The 16,443-nt window shown below is 46.1% G+C and overlaps 1 protein-coding gene across 1 annotated transcript in view; it reads left to right on the top strand.

Annotated features, from left to right (window-relative positions):
• The window catches only part of ALK (ALK receptor tyrosine kinase), a 318,128-nt gene extending 302,029 nt beyond the window's left edge, over window positions 1-16,099 (top strand). Inside the window, exons 24-30 of the mRNA XM_049833894.1 lie at window positions 4,323-4,420; window positions 5,541-5,633; window positions 7,358-7,459; window positions 8,676-8,810; window positions 9,395-9,485; window positions 10,778-12,850; window positions 15,546-16,099. Coding sequence (XP_049689851.1) covers window positions 4,323-4,420; window positions 5,541-5,633; window positions 7,358-7,459; window positions 8,676-8,810; window positions 9,395-9,485; window positions 10,778-11,482 — 1,224 coding nt within the window. The 3' untranslated portion in view covers window positions 11,483-12,850; window positions 15,546-16,099. The remainder of the gene's footprint in view (window positions 1-4,322; window positions 4,421-5,540; window positions 5,634-7,357; window positions 7,460-8,675; window positions 8,811-9,394; window positions 9,486-10,777; window positions 12,851-15,545) is intronic.
• Window positions 16,100-16,443: the final 344 nt, after the last annotated feature.

Below are 16,443 nucleotides of genomic sequence, written 5' to 3' on the forward strand. Positions count from 1 at the left end.
TGGATGAAAAGCCCTTAATCTTTACAGAATGCAGTCATGGGAGCCTTCTGATCTGAGAGGTTTCTTTCTGTTTGCCCTTACCCCAGTCATGAGTTCCTCCTTGCATGCCAGGGCTTCCATTTCTCTTAGTGGTAGCTCTGTGCAACCCCTGTGAAAGCTAATGTCAGAAGAGGTGGATGGTTCAAACCAGGCACAGCATACATTACTTCCTTGGTATTTCTCTTTCTGCCTTCACAGTCTCTCCTTCCTTTCTTCTCCTTTCCTTGACTTTCCTGACCTCTTTGAGGTTATCTGAGACTGACCATAACTGCTACTACACACAGGGGCTGTTCCCAGCACCTTGAAGATTCTCCCCTATTCCTGCATTTAACTTGCTCCCAGGACTGAAGCAGACCTGGGACTGATGCTGCTGTTTTCTGCTCTGTCCCACGTCCGTCACACTTTGGGAAAGCTTGGGGTCAAATGCAGATGGGCAGTTGCAAGCTGGAACTGATTCAGAAAAACAGTTTCCAGTCCCTCTTTAACAGTTGGGTGAATGTGGACAGCCTGACTGTGTGCAGACAGAGATCCACACATTTCTGCTCCACTTCTAACACCTTCCTTCCCCTTGCCTTGCCCTGCTTCTGCTGCAATCCCACGTGGTGTCTGCCTGGCAAGAATGACAGGGTAATTCATTGTCTGGCTGCTGGGGCAGCTTCTGAGGGGCTAATGGCACCTGTGAGTGCTGAGAAATCAGCCTCTGGTGCAGAGGTTTGACTGCTGGCTCAGAAACTATGAGGCTAGGAGACTGACTGATGAGAGATGAGATGTGTGCAGGGCGTTGTGCTCTGTGAAGTATAGGATCCAACTGTGGAAGTGGATTTACCCTCTGCATGTACTTGAGGCATGACAAAGTCTCTGCACGTAAGGCCGGTGGCTTAGTACTGCTGGATGTATCTTTGCACTGCTCTTAATGAACCCTGAGCTGCTTTGTTCCTCCTATTGCTCATTCAAGGAAGACAGGCAGAAGGTAGGCATGGCAGACTGGGTATCTAGCTTTCCAGGCCCATCAAAGGAAAGGAAAGACAAGGAACAGCGCAGAGTAAACAGGCTTCGATGAGCTTTGCTTCCAATAGGAATTAATTAAACACATAAGACGTAGCTGACTGACTCAGTAACAGAGGTGCACTGCTTACTGTGCAGTAAGCACCATATGAATTACTGTTGTCATTTCCCCTTGTTTTTCCGAGTTTTGTATTTTGCAGCTGATTTCCTTACTACCTTGTCTTTCCCACTTAATTCTGCTTTCAGCCTGATTGCAAGAGACATTTACGTGTTCATTCTCTACCTTCATCCCCCGGTTGCTCTCCCTGCTCCCGTGCCAGTAACTTCAAATTCATTTGCCAGTTTCAGTCAAATTTAATAGAGGTGTGAAAGGTGTTAACTTGGCATTAATTCCAAGGCTTCAGGAAAAAGAAAGCACCACAGTAGAGCAACCACTGAGCAAAACAGTTGTCTTGTTTGGCTTGCCACTGGCCAGCGAGAACCTGTGTGACTTGGAGCAAGGCACACACAGCATGCTGCCGTGCACTCAACCACTGCAAAGCGTGGAAGGGAGCAGAGGGAATGGTGGAGGAGAAGGTGAAGTGAGGGAAGGGGGAACTTAAGACATTGCGAGGGAGATGAAATGGGAAGCTAGAGCCACCACAGTAGGTATCAGGGCACAGGATCCAACTTAATAGGAGATCAAGATGCTGCCAGCACAGGTTATTGTACATTGTTCATCTGTGTTCTTCATATAAATAATGAAAGCAATGTTCAGCCAACATGTAATGATTTTGCTGGACTCTAAGCAAGAATGATCATATCTGTAAGCCAAACGTCCATCCAACATCACTGATACAATACCTGTGATTCTTGTGGAATATTGTCAGTTTATGCCAGCCAGGTCTACTTCATAAACTTCAGATTCATACTTCTCCATGGGTCCAGGGTTTACAGCCCTGAAAGGTTTCTGTGTTCCATTTCTAATAAAGTTTCACATCTATTGCAAGATTACTCCTTCCCCCTCATGTGGAGAGAGGCAGTCTAGAAGATTCAGAGACACCTGGAATTGGAGCCTTCACTCATTTATGAGTGTGGCAGAATTGTCTGTTCTGGGAAGTTCAGGGCTGATCTTTTTCACACACAGCGCAGCAATCAAAGAACAGCTCTGAAGATAAATCGTATATGGATAAATGATTCCCCTCCTTTTGTGTTGTGCAGCCTGTTGCTCAGAGCAGTGATTACACTGAACAATACACAGAATTTCATTCACCTTCAGCAAGATTCAGCCTCGCCCGGGGAGGTGTCACACTAGTGTTTCCAGCATTCCCACTGCTCTGAGCAGTAGTGTGTTGCAGCTGGCATTGTCCATTCATATGGGGAGCAAAAGCTGTAAAGTGAATCCTTTGGTGTCTCAAGGCTGCTCCCCTTGCAAAATGAATCCCAAACCTCCGTTTTTCAAACAAATTACATAGCTAAATTGTCCTTGGCTGGGCAGTCACATCTGTTTTAGGACTTTATTTAGCCAAATAAAAGGTAGAAGGAATTCACCCAAGGAAGGGAAGGAAAGGAAAAAAAGGGAAAAAGAAAAAAGCTCTGCTGTTCAAATCAGCTTGTGGCTTCAGCCTACTGACTGCCTTGCAGTATAGCTCAGGTCTGCAATCAATTGCACAGTAAAGAATGGGGCTTTCTACTTGGTTTTCACTTCAGGTTTCTGACCCTTGCTCAGAAGACAAGGGTATGGGTAGATCGAGATACTAATTTCCCTTTGGTTATGCCCTGAAAGGGAAATAGAAGGCATCTGCATCCTTTCTTACTGTAGACATCTTGTGTAGCTGGTGAGTCACTTTAACTCACAGAGGTAACAAAGATTATTCTCTGCTCCCCACAAAAGGGGGCAGGGGGAGAGGCTTTATGTTTTCAGGAAGTGGTTACTCTACTAGAAGAAAGGTTTGGGTGGAGATGCCGTCTGGTGTTTTGAAGAATCAGTTAAGTATATATATGCAATAAACTATACTGTGTAAATAATAAAATATAGGCAGATGATACATAGTCACAAATGATTTTCGTTTATGGCACCACACTGAAAAAACCAGGCTTTGTTCACATAGAGGTGCAGCATTTTTCAATTATTTCATTAGTCAAGTATTGAGGCCAGGTTTTTCCTAATCTCTTCAGAAGATGTTAAGATTTTTAGGTTTTACCAGCCAATGCCCTGCTGCAGAGCCTGGACTTATTTCCAGTTCCAGTTAGCAGCGGTTTAGATCAGGTGGGATGGCCAGCACAGCATCGCATCAGTCTGGAGATATGTTCCATCACAACAGACGGGCTAGGAGAGCCAGGAGTGCCTGTCACTGGAGAACCTGTACTGGTCTGTGCATCAGTGGGAGAGACCCATGAGCAGGTGTGCCTTTTGGGCGCTGGGCAGAACGGCAGGTGTCGCAAGAGAGAGCTAGAGGGTGGGATAGGCTTGTTTGGTCCAATAACTAAGGCCACAGATAAACACTTAGCTAGCAGACGGCTGCTTTGGAATAAGCAGTTACTGCCACCCAGTTGTTTGTCATCGCCCCGCTGGCAGCAGCGATTTCCTTCTCCCCCACAGGACTGGCCACAGGGATCACTGATTCACACCTCAGTGCAGAAGCTGATGGTTTGGCTTCGGAGGCCAGCAAACACAAGCCAGTGCTAAGCCTGTTCTTTTCACTAAAGCATCTGGCTCCCGCTGGCAAGGGCTGTAGACTTCATCAGAGGGGCAGGAACAAGGAGTTGGCAGCCTTATCTTCCATAGCCGTTGGCTACACAAACCTGTGTCAGTGCTCTGAGGGGCAAGATAAAACCTACACAGATGTGGAGGAGGGAAAGAGCAAATGTGACTCATGCCATTATACAAAATGTCATTCTCATTGTTCAAGGTGACTTTAGAGAGGAGCTAGCAATAATACAAAGATACTGAGTGAAGACCAGCTCATGCTACAGATCTCCTCAAAAACCATGCTGAAAATTCAGAAGCATCTCCCATGAGAACTGGGGGAAATTCTTACAGGGGCATCCCAATGGAGCTGGAAAGTCAGAACCAGCTGTTCTGATTCTGTCCCAGCTGTTCTGATTTGTATGATATTGTGCCTGCACATCCTTTGCATAGTTTGTGGATATGAACTCTCTCCTGTGCATTTTGGTGATCCCTTTGTGTGTTGACACCTGAGCTATGTCACTTATTGGAGAGTTCTCAGCGCTGTATCAGTGACAAATCATGCCATGTTCTTGCTTTTAACCCACATTTGTCCCCTGTCTTTTGGTAGAATCAGCCCTCCTCCCTTTCTATGCTGGACTTGCTCCACGTGGCTCGTGACATTGCTTGTGGGTGTCAGTACCTGGAGGAGAACCACTTCATTCACAGGTAGGTGAACACGTCTCTGTCAGCACCGGCATGACTTGCATACAGGCCAACACAGACTCGTAATGCCCTGCTTGATACGTTTATGTCCTGCTGCGCTCTGGTGGCTGGATACCTTTAAACAAGGTAGATAAAATCAGAATAATAGAAGCAATTAACAGAAAAACTGCTGTAAATCAGGTTGCAGATATCTGTAGTTTTACCAAAGATCCTGAGCTCTGTCTCGGTGCCTGGACTTGTGCAGCCTGTTTGACTACTCTGCAAATGGAAACACAATCCCATGAGAGAATTCTTCAAAGCTCTCCCTGTCATGAATTTTGCTTAGTGCCTTTCTGCTCATTCTGGAACCCTTTCCTTCTCCCTCTCAAAGAATGGCTGTACAAGTACAGCCAGAAGTGCAACACCTTGTGACTATTGTTACTATCGTTACTTGATCCTGCAGAACAGGGTATTTGGCAAGTGTCTAAAATTCTGCCCATTGGGTAGAGATGAGTAGAGAGAGATTGTAGTTCACTCTTCTGAAAGAAGTACCATGACAAGGTATGCCACCATGTTATTCAGATCTCAGGGTTTACTTCAGCACAGCAAAGGTGGAGCTGGAGCTTTAACTGCATACACAGATTCAGGACCATACCTTCAGTCTTCAGATCAACACCTGCACATTGTTGTTATTCCTGTCTCTGACAGTACGACACCCATTTGACAATATTTGAACAAGCACACTAGGAACAGGTCAGTGGATCATTCCCCAGACAGCTTGATGTTGGGACTAGTACGTTGCTGAAATCAGCCTCACTGCTTGCAACTCCTTCGAGACTATAAAATAGCTCCTGGGATGAATGGAGGCTCACAGGAGGCCCATCCTTTCAGCTGGAAGATGTTACATGAAGTTTAAAAAGGAAATGTTAAAGACCAGAGCAGCTCCTGCTGTTGGGGTAGGTTGGAATTTGGAACATCACTAGTTATCCACAAACACTGACTTTTCTGGCTGTTGTGGGCTCTCTGCAGCTTAGGAAAGTAGGTACTGTTCTTTGTTTTCCTTTTGGCTTGCAAAATTGTCAAATGATTAAGTGGTTCTTCTCTTTTCTTCTCTTTCTGTTGCTTTTCTTCCCTTTCCTTGTAGGGATATTGCTGCCAGGAACTGCCTCCTTACCTGTCGAGGGCCTGGGAGAGTGGCTAAAATCGGAGACTTTGGAATGGCCCGGGATATATACAGGTAGCAGAGCTAAGCCGAGGGTATCTGCAAGTGGAAGCTTGCTAAAATGAGGGAGGAGCAGTGTTTGTGCAGGAGAGCAGGCTGCTGTGCTGCTGTGCATAATCCTAGCAAGGCAAGAGTGGAGATCCCACCCTGATGAACCCCAGCTAATGCTCTCTTGGTGTTTGCCTTCACCTGTAGTTTAACTGTGCTCTGGAGACTTTTCCCACTCCTGACAGCTTTCTTCTGGGTAATGAAGTCTGATGGCCAAGGAAGGCATTTTTCCTCCCTCTTGTACTCTGTCCTCAGTTTCTTGTCCTTTACTTTCTCCACACTGAATGGCACTGATGTGCCCTTTGTTTTGTGGTCCCAAATCATTCTGAGTTTAATCTCTCTCCTTGCTACTACCCCTGCCCCTTTGGTTTGGTGTCATCAGTAAATCTCCTCAATTTACTGCACATAAAGGAGGAAAGTGCAGAGGAAGGTCAGGAAAATGTAATCACCCAAACTGGAATTCAGCCAGGACACAGGGTTAACTACTCTCCTCTTGCAAGAAGTGCCAGGAAATCTTTAATGACCATGAGCAATGAGGGTTGCAGTTTGATACCTCATCTTCCAGATAGCACCTCCAGAAGTGCAGTGCCATGTCCTGCTGTGGTGAGGAATTGGTTTGCCTCTGACTAGGAGGAGGGAATGCCTTGTACTCAGTCACCCACACTGTTTATTCCAGTGCCTTGCCACCTTTTTTTCCTGCTTGGGGATTCTCCTGTGCTATTACTAAGCCAGGCCTGGCTCTGCTTAGCTTGAGATCTGACAATATCACAGCCTGAGGTGATGCAAACAGAGTGCTACGTTCAAAAACCCAAGTGTATGGGAGCTGCCTTCTTTTTTCTTTTTTGCCCTCCTCTCTCTCCCTTCACAAAGAGCCCCCACTCTGCCCCACTGTCAGATGGGACTCTGCTGGGACAAAGTAGCATCTGTCACACTTACACAATCAGCAGAACCGACTGCCAAGATGAACGCTTTGGTGCTGGGTTTTTGAAGGTGCCTTTGAAGATTGCACATGTTTCTGTGTCCAGGAATATCCTTTGGATGCTCAAGCCGTGTAGTTAGGAACAGTGACACCAGCTTGCATGAGCAGCCTCCTGCAGCTGCCAGCACAGGATGTGGGGGTTGTAGGTTTTATTTTAAATGACAACAACACTAAAGGACTGATGTAATTCCTGTCTCAGGACCACAGGACATGGTTTTTTTACTACTGCCCCAGCTCTAATGGCCAACCATCCTCCTCATCAAGCTCCTCATTCTTATAAAGGGTTTTGGATTTCACTTGCAGTGCTTTAGACTGGGTACCTATGGGACAGGCTTTGTTTATTTTTGGTGGCGATGCTCAAGGTGACCACGTGTGAGGTGAGGTGGAGATCTTGCCGTGGCTGAAAAGTGGCTCTGCCACCAGCAGTTTACTGTGTGAGTGATTCACTAGGAGTATGGACACAGATACGGATAACTTGGGTTCACCAGACCAGGCCTAAAGTGAGGTAGGTTAGAGCAGTCCTCGATGGTCTGCCCATTTCCGCTATTTTTGTGAGAAGGAACAGGTTTCTTCAGCATTTTCTCTGCCATGCTGTTTCACCTCAATTAGTCTCTCCTCTGGCTTATAATTCTAATATTTGTAATTGTAAAAATCCCAAATTAATGGCATTTTCTGAATTCTTGGCTGACTCTGGGTTTTTTGTTCTTTGCAGAGCCAGTTACTATCGGAAGGGTGGGTGTGCAATGTTGCCTGTCAAATGGATGCCTCCTGAGGCTTTCATGGAAGGGATATTTACATCAAAAACAGACACATGGTGCGCTTCCTTTCCTCCTTTGTCCGGTTGGTCTGTCTGTGTTGTAACCCCTTTTCTAAAGTGTGAACATTTGTAAAAAGCACATGTTCTTGTTCCTTTCTCCTTTACTAAAAAGACAAGCTGGGGGTCTTTCAGAGCCAGTAATCTTGGAGGAGACAAGGGAACAGAAAGATCAGACCTGTGCAAAGGCGGGTGCTGCTGGGGAGGTGAGCAGGCGGGGAAGGGAGGTTGAGGCAGATGCAGGTGCTGCTTTGCTGCTACAGGGAGGAAAGCCTAAGTTCCATGGGGACTTGCAGGCAGGATCCATCCTGCCACTGAGGGAGAAGGGCATTATGTATTGTGGCTTTCGTCTTTGTCCTGGCCTGCAGCAGCACTGTAAGCTCTTGAGTTGCTGGTAGCCAGAGGAGGGGGAGGGAAATTGGGTGAGCAGGAGGCAAGAGCTCGGGATATGTGTGGAGGGGAGGGGGCTGGTAGTCAGGACACAGCTCCTGAGCAAGCCCCAGCAGAGGGGTGGAGGTACATTCTGTCATACAGCTGAGCTGCTGCCTGTCTCGGCACCAAGCGGAAGAGTTTCCCATTGCTGCACACAGCTCTTCGCAATTTTAATCAACAGGGTTGTGATTTCCAAGCAGCTGACCAGATGAATGCTTTGGAGGAGGTCCTGTCCCAGATGTTGTCCCCAGAGCTTTGCAGGCCACACCACACAGGCCCATGGCTGTGGTGTTAGCTAGGGAATGTTTTTATTGTACTCTGAGCTACAGGTGGGGGCTGTGGGGCTCAGAGCATCAGTGGGGATTCACTGTCAGGTAATTTCACACAGGGTAGTTTATTCAAGAGGAAAAGTTTGTCATAAGTGGTCAGGCCACTGCTCCACTCAGTCCCGTCTCCAGCAGCGGCTGATGTCTCACAAAAGCACAACCTGACTTTCACATTCGTTACATCTGGGTACAAGGACAAAGCAACCATATTTACCTACCGATATTGTAGACTTCACTCGCTTAACAGTCAACCACTAGTATTTATTAAATGATTCAAAGCCCACCATTACAACTGTGCAGCTTATTCATGTCTGAACCCTGCAGCAGTGATTTCCACAAGCTGCCTGAGCACAGACTGCAAAAAGCAACGCTGACGGTACTGCGCCTAAGGGCACTGCCCCTTGGTAATGGTCATTCCTGTTTCCCTCACTTTTGTTTCCCTTCACTTCTGTATTCAGGTCCTTTGGCGTATTGCTGTGGGAGATATTCTCTTTGGGATACATGCCCTACCCTAGCAAAAGTAACCAGGAGGTTCTGGAGTTCGTCACCAATGGAGGAAGGATGGATCCACCTAAAAACTGCCCTGGCCCTGTGTATGAGATTTTAACTTTGACATATTCATGCAAATAAGTTTCTGTTTCAAATGCTGTTCTCTAGTCAAAAGTTAATGACTTTTAAGATTGATCTTATTGTGGCTGATCTGCCTTATTGGACTTTTGAATGCCAGTGACTTCTCTACTATTTAATTTTTCTGTCTGTTTTGGAGAGTAATTCAGGGCCCCTTTGAGAAGTACTGGGCACTGCTTGTTTGGTCAAAGATGGTGCAATATTTCTGTGTCTTAGGTTAGCTGTGAAACTGCAAGTGCATGAGAGACTGTTCACAGATAGGGAAAATTCAGCTCCATTATCTGTAGCCCTGCCTAACTTTAGTGAATTGTCCAAGGGATTTCGGGTGGGTGAGTTATTTCTCTGATGTGCTGTGGATTTCACTCCACTGGTGGCCACATTTCAGTGGTTACCAGTACATCGGTTGTCCGACTGTGGGGAAGGCAGAGCACTCTTATTTATTAGAAGTCAGAGGGATGATGCATGCTTATGATGTCTAAGTTGCAGGGACTAGCTGTTATGTACCAACAGGATCTGCCACTCGTGAGCCTCTCCCGTTCTGCTCTTTCAGTTATCGCATTATGACCCAGTGTTGGCAGCACCAGCCTGAAGACCGGCCAAATTTTGCCATAATCCTGGAGAGGATTGAGTACTGCACTCAGGTATTGGTGCTCGTTTGTCTTGAATGAGATGGGGAGACAGGGTTCTTCCTGAGGAGCGGTCTAGGCAAGCCAGAACATGAGATGAGAAGGCAGCACTGCATTACTGCAGTCAGCAGTCCAGGGAGACTGATGTCAGCATGGGACATTCACCTTATCTGGGGGTTGATTCTTCTTCTGCTGATAGGCACAGGCTTACACAGCTTTACAAATAGCAGACCTGTAGCTCTGCTTCTTCTTATAAAGGTACAGATTCCAACAAGCAAAAGAGCCCAGACAGGACAGCACCCATACGCAGTTCACGTCAGCCACTCCATCCCACTGTTCACCCTTACGACATGGTCAGCAGAGCAGAAATGGTCCTGGCTCAGAGCACCCTTTGCAGGTGGCTTCTGCAGCTGTAGGCAATTTTCTGAATCTGACTGTGCTGGAGAAGGCAGGTGGGGACAGCTATGCTAAAGGACTGGGGATTCTGAGGCTAGGCAACGAGGAAGGGATGTAGCTGGCTTTCCAGGCTGAAATCTGATTTGTTTATTTTTTACTACCATTTTCAGCTAGTGGAGTAGTTTGGAAAATGTTTTGCTGCTTGCAGCAGCACAGGCTTCTTGTGTGGCCTCACACAGTTATTTGCCTCAGTCAATTTGCTTTCCCTCACTGCTTGGGAGGCTTGGTCTGTTTTTCATGTGTGTTTGGATCCTGGGATTGGGGGGCATTGTTTCCTGCTATCTATAGCTTGCCGTGGTATCTAGCAATAATTAAAGGTTGCCCAGATCACCACATTTTCTCTCAGTTTAATTTTCGAAACTGCTTGAATAGCTCGGAACCGCAGTCCCTATGGATTCAGGCTTCAAGGGGTCTGCCAGTATTGCCTTCTTTCTGCGTTCCCATTCCTCCTTTGTTGTGTGGAGGCAATCATTTCATGGCTGAAACTTTCTCAATATTATCTGAGAATGTTATGAACTTTGAGATGATATAGATTCCAAAACAAAGCTCCCACAGGAAATTTGGCTGGACATAAAAAATGTTTTTCATTGGTTTTGTGCCTCTGCTGTTCTGTGGTGAGTTTTAGGGTTTGCTTTTTTTTGAAGAGTTCAATTTTAAGGGTATACCATTGCATCTCATGGCTAACTGCATTTTGTCAGCATCCTCTACACATGGAATGTGGGCTTTGGGTAGTGGGAACGATGCTCTGTGATCACAGCGTGACTGCTGTCAGATGTGTTGGGTCTTTAATCAAGTCCGAGTATGCATGATGGTAGCAGACGTTGAGAAATTCTCATTGTTCTCCCCGGCAGGATCCAGATGTCATCAACACTGCTTTGCCAGTAGAATATGGCCCATCAGCTGAGGAGGAGGAGAAGGTAGCGATGCGCCCTGATGATCCAGAAGGAATTCCTCCTCTCTTGGTCTCCACACACCAAGACAGAAAGGATGACAAGCAAACTCTGCCATCTCCACCACCCCTGCCATCAGCCATCACTGCTGGAAAACCTCTAGGGAAAGTGGGAGCCTTGGAACCACCAGTGCCGGGGAAGGTGCAGTCAGCCTCAGCGGGGGGACATATCAACATGGCCTATGCCCAGTCCAATCCCCCTTCTGAGCTGCACAAAAGCCGGGGCTCCAGAAACAAGCCCACCAACCTCTGGAATCCAACCTACGGTTCCTGGTTTGCGGAGAAGCAGGCCAGCAAAAGCAGTTCTCTGCTGGAGAAGGAGGTGCCCGACAGGGAGAATTTGGGACAGGAAGGAAACTGTACTGTGGGGCCCAACATTGTGACTGGCAGGCTGCCAGGCTCCTCCCTGCTATTAGAGCCATCTTCCCTAACAGCAAGTGTTAAAGAAGTGCCTCTCTTTAGGCTCCGCCACTTCCCCTGTGGGAATGTCAACTATGGATACCAACAGCAGGGCTTACCCTTGGAAGCCTCCACACCACCTTGCGCTAGCAGTTACGAGGACCCCGTCCTTAGAAACAAGAGCCACATAACCCAGCAAGGGCCGTGAGAGCCCTCTACCCTCTTGACTTTTCCCCTTGTGGCCCCTGAGCCTTGAAGAGATGTCCTGTTACCCAGTACACCACGAGCAAGGGATCTGACAGCATTACCTTCCATTTTGTGCCAACTTGCTCCAAAAGTGCCACCCTCGAAGCTGTAACTTCAACTAACCCGAGAGGCTTCACATCACCGGAGCCCCCATACAGTAAAAGAAACAAGGGGGAGGGAGGATACAGGAAACAGATGTTAACTGCAAGGCCCAGCTGCTGTTGCATCAACTCATACGCATGGTTGTTGTCATGCCCTTCCTGTGAGCTTTTCTCAGTTGTGCGTTCTCTGCTTAAGTGTAAAGCCGCGGCTCACTGCCTTGAGTGTTTCATGTCCGGGGTTTTCCGTGCCAAACTGATGGTTGCTGTGGAACACCTGGAGATCTCCTGCAGCTGGCAGAGGTTGTGGTGGGTTTGGGGAAAGCATCCTCTATCCAAACCAAAAAAGTATACAACAGCGCTGAACAGTGACGTGATAGCACATTCCCAAGCTGTGTTCCAGCTACAGTCCGGTCTTCGGAAGTCCTTCAAGGCACAGCGGTTATGGGGGTGTTGGCAGGGCAATAGAAAGACACTGGTCATACTGCATTGCTTGAGAGGACAGGAAGCATAGAGGATGGGTGTAGATGCTGTGAGGCATTCTGGGTTGGGAGGGAGTGGTGTTTGATGGGGTTTTCGGTTTGTTTTCTTTTTCCTGTGCTTAAGCACTAAAACTGAGTAAAGCCCTTTAAAATTTCTTCTGTTCTACAAAAGTAGAAATGACCTTCATCAGGAACTTGTGCGTGTCAGGTGGAACCCAGGTGAAGTTTTAAAGGACCGTGGTCACGAGAGAAACTTTCACCATGCCCTGAAAATGGACAGCCACCTGCATACCTCACAGGTTTTCAATAGCCTTTGACATACCCTGTACAAACAGCAACATAAAGGCAGAGGACTACATCGTGCCACAATCCGGATGCCAGATACTGTCTGTATTGGAAGGGTTTAGAGCCCTTGTTCCTTTAACAAAATACGTGTATGATAGTGGTCTAAAGACAAACACTGCATTGACTCATTTTGTACACCTTGTGCATGAAAAATATTCCAGTTAAGTGTATTGTCAAAACATAGATGTAGGAAATAATTCATGTGTAAAGATGTGCATTAGTAACTTCAACTTAGGGTTGCAAGGAGCTGTTTTACCATGGACGCTATCCACCAAAGAAGGGGTGCCTATTTCCATAGAAATGGGTGTACTGGAGCATCAGCAAAGGAATGTGAAGGTGTTCTTTAGTCCGAGACTTCATTTCAGTGAAGTGACTCTGAATCTGGCCCTGGATCCAAACACTGAGGTAAGCTTCCTGTCTTTGTAAGGGAACAAACCAGAATCCGTGTGTACATACTCCTAACCTTTGAAATGTGCAGACAGAAATCGGAGGGCTTGATTTGGGCCACCACCCTTGTAAAAAAAAAAAAAAAAAAAAAAAGATATGAGGGGGGAGGTAGTGTGCTCTCGTAACCTGCCTTTCTGACACACTGAACTAAAACCTTTTTTCAGACAAATGCCAAAATTGCATGTGGTGGTTGGTTAATGGGACAGTGCTCTTGTGTTGGGAAGTTTGAGTCAGGGGCTGCTCCGAATTTCACGTTCATCCGCTAGGGATCCATCGCACTGCTGCTGCATGGGCTTGGTGGGGCTAACAAGAGTTACGCTTCGGGTGTTCTGCTGCTGTGCAAAGGCTTCTTTAGCTTGAACTAAGAGAATATTTGTGATCTCCACGGTTATCAGGCTCGCAGGTCTTGTCATGTCACTGGGGAGGGATTCTGCCTACCTTAGGACTGTGTTAGTGTCACATTGCTCTCTATCTCAGTAAACTTAATGGGGTAGTTTAGGTCCTAGAGTCTCAGGAAAGCTGATTAATTTAGGAGGTAAGCACCATCAGAACAGTTTCTCACTCTAGTATAGTATTCACATATAATAGCAATTTTCATTTAAATATTCCAATTTTTTTATATTCAGGAGCTGAAGCTCCTCATTGTTTTCTTCAACTCTTCTTTGCATAGGAGCACACTCTGCGTTTTTGTTGCCCTGCCTCTTGCATGTTACTGAGGGCAGAGTCTGACCTGTATGCTGCTGAGTGTTCTTAAACAATACACCGGAACAAAAAGTTGCAAAGTTAATCATCTCTGATTAGCTGTAATTATGAATTCTTGGATCTGGGGCAGCAGCTCTGATGCTGCACAATGCAGATAAACTGCCAGGTTATGATGTTAAGGGTAGCATTCTAAAGGAGCTTTAAAAGCACGAGCAGCGCGAGATAGATTGTAAGTTTGTGGAGGTAAAGGGGGAAAGGCAGGCTTTCCCCAGCCATGGTGATAGCATGATTGTTGCTCTGGAGCTATTTTATCATAGAATTTCAACTGAAATACTCTTACAGAATGGGAGTTGTAAAAAATGAAGGAGCTAAACACATTACTGCTGCTTAGCTATGGAATACGTGAGGAGGTAATTCTGGTAGGGGGAAGTGGTGAATTACTACTGAAATTCTCCAGTCTGCTGGGTATGGTGCGTTGAGAGAAATACTGTTCAGGACTAGCAGCTGGTTTTAAGTAAGCTTCCTTCCAGTATCTCCAGTGTAAAATGCTTTGTTGTGGGGATTTTTTTTGTGTTGAGTTTTGTGTTTGGTTTTGTGTTTTTTTAAATCCCCCCTCTTAACTCTTGGAATTTAGATGAATTCAGAACTCTAGTTTGGGCTTGTTTTTAATGTAAAAAACATAACAACTCTGAGCTCTTCCACAGCAAGCATTTAGTTTGGTACTCCCGTGTGCTGTCCAAGCACACTACCCCAGTTTGCAAAACCTGTTTTATAAGTACTGATGCTAATCAAATCTTGCCACTCAGAAACAAGGGTTGGGGGATTTGCCTGTCCTCTTTCTTAGAAAACAAATAATACCATCAGTGACAAATTATTTACATGAATTAATTGCCTGGACCAAAGGGTGCTCTGCTACTTGTGTGCAGGCTGCATCAAAGACAGTTTCCTGGTCATTCTGCAATTGCATTGCTTAACTGTCTGTCCTGTTGCCAAAGCATCGCCAGGATTTCAGTGACAATGCAAGATTTTATTTGTATCACTGGGATGATGTGAAGAAAGCTTTCCTTAATGACACCTGTTTCCTTTGTCACGAAAGTACCAATTTGCACTCGCACTCCGGTACTATCAATTATTGCACCACCTCAAATTAGCCGAAGGGCTGACAGAAACGATCTAACATTTAACCAGTAAGCCTGTGAGAGTTGCAGTTGCTGTGCAGGATTGCCCTGGGTGGAAGAATTACTAGCAGCAGTTTGTTCAGTGAGGTAGGAAGGAAGCTTCTCAAAGACTTTCCCAGGGACAGTCCAAGGAGGGGGCAGAGGGAAACAACAGAAACTGGGGTTTGAGTGATGGGGTAAAGCTAACAGACTGCAGTTCAGAGGTTATGCACTCGGGGGGGGCAAAGAGCTGAGTAATTAACACAAGTTGTAAGGACACTGTGGCTTAAATTCTGTACAAGAAGGTACTTCATTGAATTTATTTTAGCATTTCTTTTACAACATCTGGAAGCGTTCTGTGTTCATGTTTCTTCTGTTCCATTCTAGCACATTTCCTATAGCTGTACACCATTAGCAAGAGCATTTTGTCCAGTCATGAACTAGGAATTTTTCATTTCTGTGTCTAGAAAGATTCACCTGTTCAGTTCTTAGAGCTGCAGGGAACAGAAGGGGCTTAAGTCACCATGAGCTCACCACACCAAAGCACCCTGCCATGTGTAAATCCCAAATTCCCTTATTAAACCCCTCCACGCTGGGCTTACAGTGTTGTAGGAGAAAAAAAAATCCAAGTTATTTTAACCCTCTTACCCATTTTTGTCTATGAATCTTATTTTTTTAAAATGTCGCTTATTGAGACAATGTGAATTTTTTTACGGAACTTGTTTTTAAGACTGTTAATCTTTTTCATTGGCAATATTTACATTCTGGTCTTATGTGTTTTCCTCACTCTACAGTGGAAAAGCGGGAAGCAGTATGATCTACAGGATGTAAAGCACGACTGGGAAAATCCTGTGCTACCACTCTCATGCTCTGAAAATGGCTTATTTCCATGTGGATGTTACCTGTTTCCTATAGATGTTAGGTAGGTTTCTGATTCTGTAAGCTGCTGAGGGTAAATTCAGTTGGGATGCCTGTTTATCTACCTTTCCCGTGGCCCCTTCATCTTCCTTTTTGCTACTGAACCTTGTTTCTCCATCGTGTGCCTGGAAATGAAGAGACGCAAGAAGTTTGGCTGGTTCTGCTTCCTCGAGGAGCAGTGGAAGGAGTGGTGGCAGCAGGAGAAGGGCTTTGCTGTAGCGAGGGGAGGTACAGGTACGGCAGCCTGAAAGCGCAAGGGCTGACTCAGCCCTTCGCAGCGGTGTAGTATCACGGGTCCGCCAGCTTCCCTCCCCCTGTGTTCACCAAAGGACGCGGGCTCAGCGTGAGAGCAGCTGCAGCACCGCTGGGTGCAGTCGTTCATACGCTGCACGATGCAAGAGGTCTGAAATAGGCTATGAAGGGTTCGACTTTGCATGTCTGCTCCTGTTACTGAGCCTATCTTCTGGGTGACGAGAACCTTGACATAGGAATAGCATAAAACAGCCTTTCACAGCAGCAAAGACATCACTGTTTGTCTGTCCCAAAGTTAAACCCATCACAGGAAAATGTCCGAATTGTCTGCATCTGGCTTCTTTTAGTAACAAGCTTCATTATGGGAGTGTCTGTCTCATGTACAGCAGTTTATGCAACATTGTTTATAAAGGAAGGGCCTGTGCACTTCAGGGATACTATAAAGAAAAATACTAATATATGGTCATTGAGTATTTTGTATTGACTAGTGTATTTGTATTGTAAACAAGTGTAGTGAACCAC

Source organism: Accipiter gentilis, chromosome 30, assembly GCF_929443795.1.
Source record: "Accipiter gentilis chromosome 30, bAccGen1.1, whole genome shotgun sequence".
Taxonomy (NCBI): domain Eukaryota; kingdom Metazoa; phylum Chordata; class Aves; order Accipitriformes; family Accipitridae; genus Astur; species Astur gentilis.